Genomic DNA, 15,654 nt, shown 5'->3' with positions numbered 1-15,654 from the left:
TAAAGAATAAGACGAAGGCAGCTGCTTAAATTAATTCTAAATTGTCAGCAGTTATTTTTTTAATTGATGTTCAAATTCATAAGGTTTAAATATTAAAACTAAAGTGTACCAGATATTATGGAAGTTTATGTATTTATTTTAAAAATGTAAACTCTCAATCTCAAGAATTGATTCCTCCCTAAAAATAAAAAGCAGTCATGAATGGAACAGACGGGACGAATCACATGAGAAAGAGAAACTGGAAACTGGGACAAAAGGACATGGCTGGTAGTCAAAGAACGCTGACTTTAACAAAAGACTGAAAATTCGACCCAACGGTCCTGATGAAGCCGTCGGTCTGATTCCTGAGCAGCTGCAGGAGCAACAGTGGGGTTCGCACAGGTACCTGAGGGTAGACGATGACTTGTCCAAGGCGACACTACTTGAAACACTGAATGTTTCAACTGTAAGAAGCGATCGAATTGGCAGGTAAAGAGGCCTAACACCAAGAAGAAACATCAGAGCGTCAGAATGCTGCAACAACAGAAACTCCTTTTAAAGAGCATTCGGAACCTTAACACTAACGAATCATGTATTTTTCCAAGACTTAATGCATACTTAACAGTAAAACTGTATTTTGTGTTATCTGTGCACTCACCTATAATCCAGTGCACAGCTCCAGAGATGAACGTGAAATGTTGTAAATGAAGTTGGAGGGTTATACCCCAGAACAGGTTCATCAGCAATATTTAAGAAGTATAAAATCTATAATCACAAAACATATAAAATGCCCTGCTTTAGAAGAAAAAAAAGTTGTGATATGATGTTATTAATACCAATGTAAAACAAAATATCTTACACAAAAAACAACCATGTATGGGAAGACAATAACTCTAAAAGGAAATAATAATTTTGAAGAAATTTATTTCAAAAAGTATTTACGGCCCTGGCCGGTTGGCTCAGTGGTAGAGCGTCAGCCTGGCGTGCAGAAGTCCCGGGTTCGATTCCCGGCCAGGGCACACAGGAGAAGCGCCCATCTGCTTCTCCACCCCTCCCCCTCTCCTTCCTCTCTGTCTCTCTCTTCCCCTCCCGCAGCCAAGGCTCCATTGGAGCAAAGATGGCCCGGGCGCTAGGGATGTCTCCTTGGCCTCTGCCCCAGGAGCTAGAGTGGCTCTGGTCGCGACAGAGCATCGCCCCCTGGTGGGCGTGCCAGGTGGAATCCGGTCAGGCGCATGCAGGAGTCTGTCTGCCTACCCGTTTCCAGCTTCGGAAAAATACAAAAAAAAAAAAGTATTTACAAGACTAGAATGTGAAATAAAAGGTTCACCCAACAACTGCAAGGCTACAGAGACCTTAGAGAAGTCCTAGTTTATGAACCTAACAAAGTATGTATAACATACTTTCCTTGGAACCATTCTTGAAAAAAAAATTGTTTTTTCCTAAAGATTGCTTAAAACTATCCATCTGGTTTTAAATAATTTTTTAAATAATCCATTGTTAGGAGAAGTTCTTTACCTTTCGTTTATACTTAGAGCTCGGTCTGAAAACCAGTCCCTCTCCCCAACGTCTGTCCTCACATATCTCTAATCTGAGCAGACACCAAGCACAGGCTGCATCTCCCCCTGAGAGCCAGCCCCGCGTTCACTCTAACCACTTCTCCGGCCCTGCTTTACAGGCACAAAGAGACAGATGTAGATACTGATATGCTAAAGAATATCTCCTCATGTTTTTACAGACAGAATAGCTCCTGTTTCCTAAATGCTTTTATGAACAAAGCCTTCTGGGAACATTCAAGTTTAAAATAATTTGCTATCTTCCCGGCACAGAAAATGTTCCCCTTGCTGAGAAAACAAACAGGAATCAGCAGGCTATTTTCATCCTCCCATAAAGAAGAGTTAACTTCACACCCAAAGTTTCCTCTGAAAAATAATCAACAGTATTTCATTAACCAGATACAGTTATTAAACTGGAAATGAATTACAGAAATTCTTATAAATGCCTCAAACCACGTTAATGGCCCAGAGAATAATTCTGACCTGGCACTTAAAGAACAGATGGCTATCAGGGCAAGTCGGCACACCACTGACCACTCCACTATGCCAGGCACCCGCAGGTCCTGGGACACAGACCCCCTTCCCTTTAATCACGTAAAGGGTAACTATGTCTACAGGATGGTTGGGACCGAACTTTAAGGTAAAAAAATCAATCACATGCTGCAGTGCTAACAATGTTCTATTTCCTAATCTAAAAGGTGGTTGTAAGGAGCGTTTACTTCATGATAATTTACTGAGCTGAACATATGTAACTAGTGGACTTTCAGCATGTGTATGTCAATATAAACACAAGAGACCATGACGCACACGCAGCTCTCTTACCTGCTCGTGCCAGCTGAGCCCAGACGGGAGCACTCGGTGCTGCAGGGTGGCTCCCTTCAGCCCCACGGCGATGAGAAAGTCCTGCACAGAGCAACACAAAGGACCACACCTGTCACCCGCGCATCCCTCCAACTCAAAACCTGCAGCTGTCCTAACAAAATAAAGGCGTTGCCTCTCATGCAATCATTTTAGCTAGTAATCAAATCAATAGCAAGTATTTAATAGTACAAAAGTTTAAAATACCTTTGTATTGGATTCTGATTTATCAGACAATATTTTAACTGCAACAGAGAGCATATTCAAAGTGTCTCCTCCAACACCATCGGAGGAAGCTCTGCTGAGGCCATTTTCTTCAGAGGAATAAATAGTAGGTTCCAACCAGTGTGGGCGGGTTGAACTGGGCAGTCGTATTTCTGTAGGAAGAACCACTCCATCCACTATGCCTACAAGCACATTGAGGTGAAAATATAACAAAATGATTACTTGACATTAGTTCACAGACTTCTATAAGTGAAAAAAAAAAACCACGTACTTCCACTGAATACAACATGATTCTGTAGGCAAAATGGGCAAGAACCAACTTGGCATTAAGAAGCCATCCCTCTTGGCCCTGGCCGGTTGGCTCAGCGGTAGAGCGTCGGCCTGGCGTGCGGGGGACCCGGGTTCGATTCCCGGCCAGGGCACATAGGAGAAGCGCCCACCTGCTTCTCCACCCCTCCCCCACTCCTTCCTCTCTGTCTCTCTCTTCCCCTCCCGCAACCGAGGCTCCATTGGAGCAAAGATGGCCCGGGCGCTGGGGATGGCTCCTTGGCCTCTGCCCCAGGCGCTAGAGTGGCTCTGGTCGCGGCAGAGCGACGCCCCTGGTGGGCGTGCCGGGTGGATCCCGGTCGGGCGCATGCGGGAGTCTGTCTGACTGTCTCTCCCCGTTTCCAGCTTCAGAAAAATACAAAAAAAAAATAATAATAATAAATAAATAAATAAATAAATAAAAAGAAGTCATCCCTCTCTTGGTATGATTGCAGTACCCAACTTAAAAAGAATTAAGATTGACAATGCTAGGATACTTAAATTTACATAGCGAAATCTGGTAAACATTAAGAATGTGCAAGTATCTCGTGTCTATTCACAAGGTAACACGGGAAATGTGCACAAAGAATGGCAAATTCTGTATCTGTTACCGAAAGGAAATACTGCTTGAGAATAAAGACTGTAAAACCCCATCAAATGATCAATAGATATTGTATGGTATACCCATAAAGTAGAATAGTATTGGCAATAAAAAGGAATGAAATACTCATATACTTTGATAAACCTTGAAAACATGCCAGACGCAAAAGGTCACATACTGTGTAATTTGATTCACGGGAAACACCAGGAATACTACATCCTTAGAGACAGGAAGTGGATTAGTAGTTGCTTAGGGCTGAGGGGCTGGGAGAGCTTTGGGAGGTTCTACCTACAGGGTACAGAGTTTCTTCTGGGGGTGACGCAAATGTTCTAAAGTTGATGATGATAGTAGTTATGCAACTCTGGGACATACTAAAAACTACTGAATGTATACTTTAACTGGATGAACTGTACATGAGACGTGAATTATATCATACTGCAAACAAAGAACAGTCAAGTCATAGTATCATTTTGCCAGTGGAATCAGAACATCCCACAGCAAATTATTTCTAATATCAGAGTTCTGTTCTCAGTAGATTTTCTTTATTAAACAAAATTCAGACAAGTCTAAGCAGAAGTGAACTAAGCACACATATCTAACAGCTGTCCTACCTTTGTGGTACAGACTGAAGGCACTGGAATGAAGGCAGATGTAGTGCTTGTCATCAAAACCTTCATATTTTGTCACGCAAAATAACGAACCACCATTGAACTCTAACCAGAATTCACCATGCTTGTTTTCCAACAGCTCTCCATTATCTTGCTAACAGAAAGATCAGAAAACATAGATGTCATTACTTAAATGTAGAAACCCTGGGACAGAGTCTCTCATGTTGTAGCCAAGTGGTCTGACTCATGACCCACCCAACATGGTGGTGTTAAAAACTGAACAATTAAATCAGGCCTCTTCTGTCGAACCAATCCGTGCTCCATCCTCCTTTACAATGGACAAACTACTAGTTATCGTCTCAGGAGCGGAGCCAGCACATTTTCCAAAAGAAGGTGTATATAATGTGTCTTCTGATCTGCAACAGAAGGTAGACCACCAAAGTTGCTGTCGCCGTGGCGTCTCAGGAAACTGACCTTCAGCCACCAGAGCAACTTCAAACTCCCTCAGTCACTGGGTGTGGTAATCATGGTGGGTTTAAAATAAGATGGGGCACGGGAAGAAACTCTTTGGGATTCGTAAATCCTTACCTTGACATCTGTAAACACTGCCATTACTCCATGGTTGATATTCAGAAGGACTGAGAGAAAACTCTGCGAGTTCTTGTTCTGAGAGTCGAGTTTTTTTTTCCTACGGGAACGATAGTTGGGATCAAGAGTAGAAAAATACTGCAAAGTCTCCTCCTCAGATCCACTCTCCTCCTCTATGAGAAATAAATGTCACAATTACATGGTTCTGACAGCTTATTAAAAAAAATAACAACACAATCATTATCACATGATTATTTATTTTACAATCTGTTTACTTTTATAAAGAATTTGGTATGATAATAAAAATATACTTGCTATGTTTTCCAATATACTACTGAACTTCAGACAATGTATATACTATCACTATAAAGATAACATTTAATTAATAACCATATTCTCAACATACAGACAGAAATGGAGAAATATAAATTACTAAAAGACATAAGATATAAATGAAAAACATCATCCAAGAAACATTTTTAAATCCATTAATTAAAAAGGTTACTACTCCACTGAAAAACCAGGCGTGGCATCAGCGCCCATTTAGAACATATTACCATAGTGAACTGCAGATTTAAATGGACTACAGCTATCTTTGTTGAAGGTGCTGATCAGCTGACTGGCGACTGAAAGCCCGATCCCGTATGAAATATTCTCAAACGTCTCAACTGGTGAAGGAGCTGTTGGTTCCCACAGCAGCAAGTCATTAAAGATCCTATGAAGACGAAGTTGAAAAATCAGTCCATAATTCCTTGTTCAACTGAAGGCAAACTAAAGAATATCACTTAAAGAAATCTCACGAATAATAATTTTTCTAAATGGTGAAACAGAAATTAGATCCTAAAACGGTTTTTTTTTCTTAATATCAATTATTTTCATATAACGGAGAAGTAACTGATATGGTTATAATGCAGGGTAGAGAGAAAAGAATTTGTACAATTAGATACCTGCTTAGTTTGACCTGTGTTACATACATCAAATGGCATACATCTAAACGCATTTTAAAGAAGGAAGTTAATTAAAAAGTTTGTTTAGAAAAACAACATAAGAACAAAAGGAAGACTGTTCGCATACATTAGAGCACTCCGTGAACTATAACAGATGATGCACGGTCTCACCTGACCCCACACCAACCCTGTGGGGCAGCCAAGGTGGAATCCGCACTCACTTACACTTGAAGAACCTGCCTCATTCAGGTTAAGTGACCTACCCAAGGTCACAGCTAATGAGTGGAACCACTGCGCCCGGAGCCCAGCCCCCAGCCCCCAGCCGGCTCCCAATGCCCTTTTCCGTCACTCACACCCTCTGAGGGTACCTGCCTTAACCCTCTTCAACAGAAAGCACGGAGTCGCCGGGACCATCGCATGGGATGAAGAATGCACACAGAACAGGGAATTAAGAAAGGAAATCTCGACAACAAGCTAGTACACAAGTCAATACTGGCGACCAACAGGGTGACAGATGTCAAGCTAGACTATGACCAGATCCTGCCTTTTCTTTTTTTCTTTTAAAAATTGTGTTTTATTTGTATTCATGGGATAAATACATAATTAAAGATGTCAATTACTGCTACAAGACTTATAAAAAAAAATAATTGAAAGACAAGATAACCTGGACTTGTTGATCTTTGAATATATGTAACCTGATTTATTGATGTCGCCCCATTAAAAAAATAAAATTATAATTAAAAAAAAAACTTATAAAAAAAACAGAAGTCTCTTCTTCTTACTCTCACTTCAACCTGATCTGTTTTCCAAGAACAGCACTTCCAACTGTAAGCTATTTATACCAGATAGCTAAATAATATGCCTTATAGCTGTCTCTTGAGACATCAATTCTAAACATTATCCATTGATTTTCTATTATTGTAGATAGGATTTAGCTTTATTTAACCTCTTTCCCTAACTCATTTCTTTTTTCTTTAAATTTTTTATAAATATTTATATTAAATATTTTAAGGAAATATTTAATATAAATATTAAGGAAATATTTGTTATTACTCAGACGTTCTTCCATCCTTACCCTCCCCTCATCACCCGTCTGTTTCATGAAAATGAAGACAATACAGCATCCTCTAAGGCCTTCTGTTAGATCTGCACCCATAGCGTCTCCTCCACACATGCAAATTCAACCACAGCAGCCAGCCAGCTCCTGTTTCCCTGTTTCCTAGGCTGCAGCCCCTCAGAGAAAAGGCCTCTCACCTCTACGAGCCCAGCACAGTGGCTCGCAGAGCAGGCTGTGAAGGCCCGGCGATGCAGGGACCAGTGCATGACTCACACGGAGGGCCTGCCAAAAGCAAGAACTCATCGTAAAGCCCAGTGTGAATATCAAGCAAGGTGCCAAGCCATGAGGCAGCCCTGGCCCCGCCTGAGACAAGCCACTTGTCTAGGAACGTCCCGGCCAATCCCTGTGCGCGGAAGCCCTAGAAAGTATAACCCAGGAAAAGCACCGTGACTCACGCAGAGCGTAACCCCCACCCGAAAGGACCCGTTTTGGAGCATTTGGTGTGAAAGACACCAGGGATATCAGACACAATTATGAATCAGCACAGACACGCTCACAGCTGTGCCCCAGAGCTGTGTGGTACTATTTGGCTCACTGCTTCTTGGGTGTATTTATTAAAACAAAAGAGTTTAAATCTAGATCTTAGTCTGAACTCCTTTATAAATAAATAATGAAGGTACAAAATAAAATTTCTCAGGAAATGCTCTTCCTTTACCTTATTCCCTATAACCACTCTTTTATCTTCATAGATTAAAGAGAAGCTATTATTTAAAATAAAACCTGGAGTTCATAGTATATAAATAAAGTGTCATATGATTTTACTGTTCCCCTTTTTTACATTTTGGTCTAAGCACAGTCACGATTTCATTACTACTATAAAACAGAGGGTGATGTTTTTAATATCAAGAAAGAAAACAGCCTGACCAGGCGGTGGCACAGTGGATAGAGTGTCAGACTGGGATGCAGAGGACCCAGGTTCAAGACCCTGAGGTCGCCAGCTTGAGCACGGGCTCATCTGATTTGAGCAAGGCTCACCAGCTTGGACCCAAGGTTCCTGGCTCCAGCAAGGGGTTACTTGGTCTGCTGAAGGCCCACGGTCAAGGCACATATGAGAAAGCAATCAATGAACAACTATAGTGTCGCAAAACGCAACAAAAAACTGATGATTGATGCTTCTCATCACTCCATTCCTGTCTGTCTGTCCCTGTCTATCCCACTCTCTGACTTTCTCTCTGTCTCTGTAAAAAAAAAAAAAAAAAAAGAAAGAAAACAAACAAGATTAAGGACACATCACTGTGATTCTGTGGCTATGAGTCTGAAACATAACAGAAGCTCAATAAATATGTAATAAAACAAGTTAGAATTCTTTTTTATATATTCTATTTCAAAGGACTTTACACAGAAACTATTCTGTTACCTGAGACTGTCTTTTTAAAAAGAGCTAGTTGACCAAGGCACTAATGGAATAAACCAGTATTTTAAATGGATGAAGGAAAGGTGGAGTTGGTTAGAACTCCTGTTGCAACTCAGAGAGATGATTTTTAAAAAGTATACCTCTCTAAGGACATTATGGAGACATCAGCAAAACCTGACTGGGACCTGAGGACCAGACAGCAGTAATGTATTATAGTGACGTCCTTGTTTTGACTGGTGAACTGCAGATGTCCTCGCAGGTGAGAAACACACACTCAAGGGCTTGAAGCTGGAACGGTATCAGGTCAGCAACTTACTCTCAAGTGGTTCAGGGAAAAAGGTTTTGCTGTACTTGCAACTTTTCTGTAAGTTTAAGAATGTTTAAATTTTTTTTAATAATATCAATTTTAAATTTATAAATATATACAAAGCCACATAAGGGGCAAGGACGTCACACCCTGAGAAACTGAAGACATGTGCCTTACATGACCCACAAAGTGAAAGAGCTCTTCAGTATTCACAGGGTTCCAGGGCCTGAGAGATCGAGCAGGCAGAGGGAGACAGAACAGAAACGTCATAAGCAGCCCCCATTGAACAACCACCACCATGATGAACAGGCGCTCGCAAGTTCCCTGCCTGCCATTCTGACGGATGCTAAGTGCTGGCTGTTGGTGCAACTGCTCCCCAGCAGAGCTAAGAAACCCACCACCCCAAGTTGAACTCTGTTTTTCACATGCACCATGGGTCAATGGTGCTTGGCCTCGAATCTGCTCATCCCAGCTATATCGATTATTGTCAGTATAGTTTAATTAAATGTTGAGCTAACTGATGACTTCTAAGTATACAGACTCAGAAGGAAAAACCTTCATGATCTAGAAGGGCTCTGCATTCAGACAGCTTTGAAACTATTTTTTACTACACTTTAAAAAACCTGAAACTGACAATTACAGACAAAGACTTCTGAGCAGACATTATGTAAATTCCAACCAGTGGCTCATACTGAGAAATGGGCCTTGTCTTACATTTTAGAAAGAAGTGGTAAATATATATTTATCAACTGCATGTTTAAGGTGTGTATCACTGTTCTAACATCCCCATTTGACCAACAATCAGTCAACACAGAAAGAAAAAACATGGACGAAGCCCTCCTGCCGTCAGGGCCAGCCCCGAACTAGTCACGTCATTGGCTCAGCCTCAGCCTTGCGCATTTCTAGGTGCTAGAGTCTAGCAGACATGCCCCAAGCACCCAGCAAGGGACGAGGCTTGAGATCAGCGGTTCCCAAACTCTAGATCCTACATTCACCCTAACAGTTCAAAAAATCATGAAAGCTCTCTAATGTGAATTTATAAGTTATACGCAACTATTTATAAATTACGTACTACAAAATAAATATAAAATAGAAGTTTTTAAAGTTCTTTTAAGTTAAACAGAAGCTCTAACATTTTCTTCCTACAGTCAATGGTCTGTTCTGTGAAGTTCATTTTCAAATCAACTGAAGTAAATAGAATTTTCTGGAATTTTTTTTTTCTGATTCTAACACCAACAGTCCTAGTCACTGGAAGTCAGTGAGAAGACCCAAAGTTTACTATTAACACTTCGGGAAAAACGGGCCAATGACATCTGATATCAAGTCAGTCTACGGCAACCACCGTGTGAAGTTTCTGAAGAGGAACAGGTTAGACTAGCTCGTCCGCACTGGGCCGCTGGTGTGGACAGCACGGAGGGCGGGCCTCTGCGCCCAGCAGCCCACGGGGACAGCTCTCAGGTGGGCCACAGGAGAGGGGCCTTGGTGGGAGGGAGGAGAACACGGAAACGGCCAAGTGCTTGCTCTGTCCGTGCCAGGTGCTGCTCTCCGCACCGCGAGCGCTGCGTCACTTGACCCTGCCCCCGCAACGGGAGGTTGGTGCAGAATCCCGTTCACAGACCGGGATGCGGGGCTCACGGAGGCTGGGCACACGGCCAGGTCTCCCCAGTCTGTGCTCTTTCAGCTCTCGGCTGCCACTTATCTAAACATATTTTCTTGGCCCTGGCCGGTTGGCTCAGCGGTAGAGCGTCGGCCTAGCGTGCGGAGGACCCGGGTTCGATTCCCGGCCAGGGCACATAGGAGAAGCGCCCATTTGCTTCTCCACCCCTCCGCCGCGCCTTCCTCTCTGTCTCTCTCTTCCCCTCCCGCAGCCAAGGCTCCATTGGAGCAAAGATGGCCCGGGCGCTGGGGATGGCTCTGTGGCCTCTGCCCCAGGCGCTAGAGTGGCTCTGGTTGCAACATGGCGACGCCCAGGATGGGCAGAGCATCGCCCCCTGGTGGACAGAGCGTCGCCCCTGGTGGGCATGCCGGGTGGATCCCGGTCGGGCGCATGCGGGAGTCTGTCTGTCTCTCCCTGTTTCCAGCTTCAGAAAAATGCAAAAAAAAAAAAAAAAAAAGCAAAAAAAAAAAAAAACAAACAAACATATTTTCTTGGTATACATGTTTAAGGGGCTTTAATGAATTTAAAATTGTATACACACATCTGTAAGTTAAGAGTTTAGCCTTCTAGTAGCCCCTTTCCTGAACTCTGAGACAGGAAGCCCCTCGTACAGACTCCAGGACCCTGGCTCCCCCAGCACCCGCCGGCCAGCTCCTCTCACGTCACTGCGCACACAGAAGACACATCTGCTCAGGACCTACGGCAAGGGGGCGGAAAGCGACTGACCAACAGGAGGGTAACAAGTGACGCAGCAAGCGGGCACACTGGTCAGGAAGCTCTGCTGTGACAAGAGCCACAACAGTAACGGTTCTATAATCATCGCCACACAGAGTACTCTGAGGAGGGAGATAACATGAAGCAAGCAAAGAAAGGAAGACGGGGGACAGAGGGAAACGGGGATAGGAGAGGGGGGACAGGGGACAGGGGGACAGGAGAGAGGGGGACAGGGGACAGGGGGACAGGAGAGAGGGGGACAGGGGACAGGGGGACAGGAGAGAGGGGGACAGGGAGGCCAAAAAGTCTATCCCAAACACTCAACAAAATGTGTTTAAACTCACCTGTTATAAAGCCTCTCATAAAAGCTTTTGTCGGGCAGCGCTATATGAATATTAGGCAACGTTAGTTCCAGCACATAGTGAGAATTGCTGATTGCTTTATCCTGAAATTCTGTCATTTCTACAGGGTCTCCAGGCATCACCATCTAAAACATAACAGTCCAGTGCAAAAACGCATCAAATAACCATTTTATGCTTATCTGCATCTTCTCACTCTAGATATAGGATTTGGTGTGTCAGCAAATAAACATGCATGCAACTTTTAACATTAACCAAGAAAAAAATAGCTATTATTCACTCCTGGAGTTAAAAACCTAATACAACAGTATACAAGTGTTTTTGTTAAAGGAAAAGCTTTAAATCCATTGCTACATGAAGGAGGACAACTCCTTCGCGGCTTGCTCACGCTTCTCCTTCACCTGCTCGTTCTCAAACATGACTATACGAGAGGAAAAGGGCGAGGGGGCCGGTCTTCTCAGGTCGCACACGTCCTTCAGGGAGTGAGCTCCCCCGTCCTCCTCCTCCTGGTAGTGGCCGTCACTCTCCTCTTCCTCCTCGGCTGCTATTCGCTCCAAGATGGAGTGCATGGCTGGCGGGTTCACTTTCAGGACAATTCTGACAGCAAAGACAATTTGAAGAATCAAGATCTATACATATACTGCAAAACTTGAACTTTTACACAACTTAATACAAAAACCACTGATTGAATCATCAGGGGTGAGGTTCAGCTTCTCTACCAAGTCCGATTACGTCTCAGCTAGCCCGCTTCTGAGCGTGTTGTGAACATGAAAGTATGGAATTGAAGAAACAAACCAATAAAAAAAAGGCATAACATTTTACTCTTTGCTAACTGAAAATCTCATCTTTTGAAGGTACAAACATTATTTTTAAGTGTAATGTTTAGAAACTACCTTTCAGCAAGTTTACATCTAGAATGGCTTTTTCTTTTTTACTGAGTAAGTGACCCCAGTTGCTTCTAGTCATAAGTGATCACAACTGTCTCCTAATTTACAGATATCCTAATGTAAACTGTGCTTCCAAATTCCATCACTGAAGTAGAGCCCTCTCTTATGGTGAAAGCGAGGCTCCAGGTCCTGCGGCCTCCGGGCACGCCCTGCTCTGCGGTCCTGAGCCTGACAGGTCTGCCTCGTAGGTGGCGGGTGTAAAGAAGGCAGGCAGGAGCATGGCACAGAAAAGATCACTTCTAAACAGCCTTCCAACACTGCGTTTTCAATATAATAATGGCTCGCTATTCCAAGTAAACAAAGTTCTTTTAGATATGACCCAAGCCTGCCACTGGACTAACTTCACCTAACGGTGACCACAGCTGCCGGAAGCGGTGGCCCTTTAAGTCCACCTGCGCCCTGGGCCCCCGGTGTGACTCTGAGACTATCCCGATGCCGAGGCTCTGAGAACCCCGGGATGCGGTACCAAGAACCAGTATTTTGTAAAAGCTCCCCAGATTTGAAAAACCCTGTCCCAAAGCATCACTGACTATAAAATTCACTTGACAAGTAACCAAATGGTGCCCTGTGATATCTCTTCCACTGCAGCCTTGAACTGTTTTTAAAATGCTCCATGATTCTTTGATCCCTCCACTTAATCAGGCAACTTGAGACCAGAGGACACACTCAGGCTTCCATCTCTCACAATACCTATAGGCACCTATCACAGAGCAGTGCTCAAAATACGTATTTTATTCCACTCTTCCATCTTCCCCTTGGCTCCTTCCTCATGGCTGGTATTTTTAGCTTAGATTTAATAGCCAAAGTGATGGTTATGAAGACTATAGTAATTTACTTGTTTAAAAAGAAAATCTCATTAAATATATATATGCCTCCCATCCATCTGCTTACTTACCGTGGCCAATCAAAGTCATCGGATGATGCTGTGTCTCCATCTACTGCACTGGACACATGGAAAAACTTCACAGACGGCTCTCCTTTATCTTCCTGGAACGACCCTAACAAAACAAAACCGATTAATCAAACTGCATTTCTCCTCACGGGCGACAAGGTACCTTCCTCCTTAGGAAGCAAAGATCCTCTAAATCAGGAACACAATGCAACACTAAGTTCTATGGCCTGGACTCATTTGTTCCTGTTTCTTGTGTTTGTGCAGGGCAGCAAATAAACTCAAGATGCTGTTTTCTGCTCTGTGCAATGTTTAATGTGCAGGGGTATGGTCATAACACAGTAAACAAGGCAGGGACCAGTTCCTGAGTGCCACTTAATGATTATTCTTCACAGAAGTGTACGCAGTTCATCTAGGAGCACAGAGATAAGAACTGCATCTTGAATGCATTTGAGTTGTATCAAGCACTGTAAGAGTTACCTCTGTATCAAGCACTGCAAGAGTCACCTCTGTTGACAATACCCTATATGTGTCTCTCCGCTCCACTTAATAAAGAATGACTTTCCCCCAGAATAATGAGTTTCTTACCAGTGCAGATAAGGAAAGACCAGATACCCCTAACGGCCCTTTCATGGAGTCATAATCGGCAAAAGTCGATCTAAATATCTCTAAGAAGGTGAAAACTCAGAGAGAAGGGAAGGGAAACTGCAGCTTGCAAACAACAAAAACGACTGGCGATAATAAACCTACAGAACTGTGATGAAAGGAAACAAGGTAACGTGTGTGAAGTGCTCAGCACGAGAGCTAACCCAAAGTGGCCCTCAAATCCTGGTGGCGAGCAGCCCGCAGGTAAGGGGACGCACAGCTGGCGGTACAACTGGGGGCAACAGCCCCACGTGCCCCAGAGGAAAGAACTAGGGCAACCAAGTGACTAAATCATCATGCTGAGTCATTTCTTTTCAAAAACGGACTTACGTCACACATTTGTGCACAGTACTGGAAAAAAGATGTGACTAGTTTCCTAACGTAACATTCTTTAACTGCACTGTGTTTTGCGGCTGTTATGTGCTCTGCAGTGCCCCAAGTCTCAGTAGCAGCTGTCTGTGTGTAGTCTGGGTCCCTTACAGGCCCACTCAATCTTACCAGCTAGTTCTCTAAAGGTAAGTTCCAATTTAATTTGTTCTGGGGTTGATCCTCCTATGAATTCAGTCTTAAATTCTAGATCTGTGAATTCTAAATGAAGGATCTCCTTCTGAAGTGACTTCTTAAACCAGGGTCCTCTCTCTTGATCTGACCGAAGATCGGGTATCGGGAAGCGAACAGAAAGGTTTAATGCTGGAGTGGCAACTTGTACTGATATCCGACAATTCGCAGGACTATGGGAGTCATCCAGAAACACTTCTGTGAAAGCCTTATGCTAAAACACAAAACATCACAAAACAAAATATAAGCCAAATGTTAAATTAAGTCAATAAACATAACTGACATTAATATTATGTATAATCACTATTTCTTCATTCAGTATAATACATTAAAATATAATTCAAAATAACCACTCCCATATTAGTTTAGCGTAATGAAATTTTATAATGCAACAGCTAATGACAAAAGCCAGAACTATGGGCAAAAGGTAAACTCTCATATAAAATAAGTAAAAATAAAAGCTGAACCAAAATGAAGACAAAAGCACCACAGATGCATATATATTTTACCACAGACTAAGTAAGAATAACATAAATTAGCTTAACAATAAACTCAATATTAAAAATCATTATCATACCCAGTATTCAATTTGAAGGATTTATCTACAAATATGCTACTTTAAAGACTCAATGTAGCCTGACCAGGTGGTGGCGCAGTGGATGGAGCATCGGACTGGGATGCGGAAGACCCAGGTTCAGGACCCTGAGGTCGCCAGCTTCAGTGAGGGCTCATCTGGTTTGAGCAAAAGCTCACCAGCTTGAGCCCAAGCTCGCTAACTCGAGCAAGGGGTTACTCGGTCTGCTGAAGGCCCGCGGTCAAGGCACATATGAGAAGGCAATCAATGAACAATTAAGGTGTTACAATGCGCAACGAAAAACTAATGATTGATGCTTCTCATCTCTCCGTTCCTGTCTGTCTGTCCCTGTCTATCCCTCTCTCTCACTCTTTCTCTGTCTCAGTAAAAACAAACAAACAAACAAACAAACAAAAAGACTCAATGTAAACATAAAATCAGGTGAATTATGCCAATTACAAAGGCCCATCCCTAACTCATCTTTGTATTTCTAGCACTAAATCTAGAACTTTACACATCATTGATTTTAAATAACTGATTCACTCAAGTTCCCATCCAACCTAAGGGTATGATACTATCAAATGGCTCTTAGAAACCATTTACTCAAAGCCAGGTTATAATAAAGTTCCCATCCAACCTAAGGGTATGATACTATCAAATGGCTCTTAGAAACCATTTACTCAAAGCCAGGTTATAATAAAAAGTTCAAAGAAAATGCCCTGCAGGGAAGAGCCTAATTGTATTCTTTCTCTAAAACACACTGACAAAGCTTTGGTCCAGGGTACACCAACACAAATCAGTCTCTAACCTCCCAGATTAAAAAGTTCCCTTTTATGCTAGACTGGAATTTTTAATAAATCTATTCTTT

At 42.8% G+C, this 15,654-nt stretch overlaps 1 protein-coding gene across 1 annotated transcript in view; it reads right to left on the bottom strand.

Annotated features, from left to right (window-relative positions):
- The window catches only part of ATG2B (autophagy related 2B), a 68,400-nt gene that overhangs the window by 28,984 nt on the left and 23,762 nt on the right, over positions 1 to 15,654 (bottom strand). The window contains exons 15-25 of the mRNA XM_066277789.1: positions 14,153 to 14,426; positions 13,016 to 13,118; positions 11,575 to 11,770; positions 11,159 to 11,301; positions 5,276 to 5,433; positions 4,719 to 4,891; positions 4,134 to 4,284; positions 2,598 to 2,797; positions 2,355 to 2,435; positions 638 to 744; positions 386 to 478 (exon numbers count right to left, since the gene is read on the bottom strand). Coding sequence (XP_066133886.1) covers positions 386 to 478; positions 638 to 744; positions 2,355 to 2,435; positions 2,598 to 2,797; positions 4,134 to 4,284; positions 4,719 to 4,891; positions 5,276 to 5,433; positions 11,159 to 11,301; positions 11,575 to 11,770; positions 13,016 to 13,118; positions 14,153 to 14,426 — 1,679 coding nt within the window. The remainder of the gene's footprint in view (positions 1 to 385; positions 479 to 637; positions 745 to 2,354; positions 2,436 to 2,597; positions 2,798 to 4,133; positions 4,285 to 4,718; positions 4,892 to 5,275; positions 5,434 to 11,158; positions 11,302 to 11,574; positions 11,771 to 13,015; positions 13,119 to 14,152; positions 14,427 to 15,654) is intronic.

The sequence above is a fragment of the Saccopteryx bilineata genome, chromosome 4, assembly GCF_036850765.1.
Source record: "Saccopteryx bilineata isolate mSacBil1 chromosome 4, mSacBil1_pri_phased_curated, whole genome shotgun sequence".
NCBI lineage: Eukaryota > Metazoa > Chordata > Mammalia > Chiroptera > Emballonuridae > Saccopteryx > Saccopteryx bilineata.
This window is presented reverse-complemented; position numbering and strand designations above follow the sequence as displayed.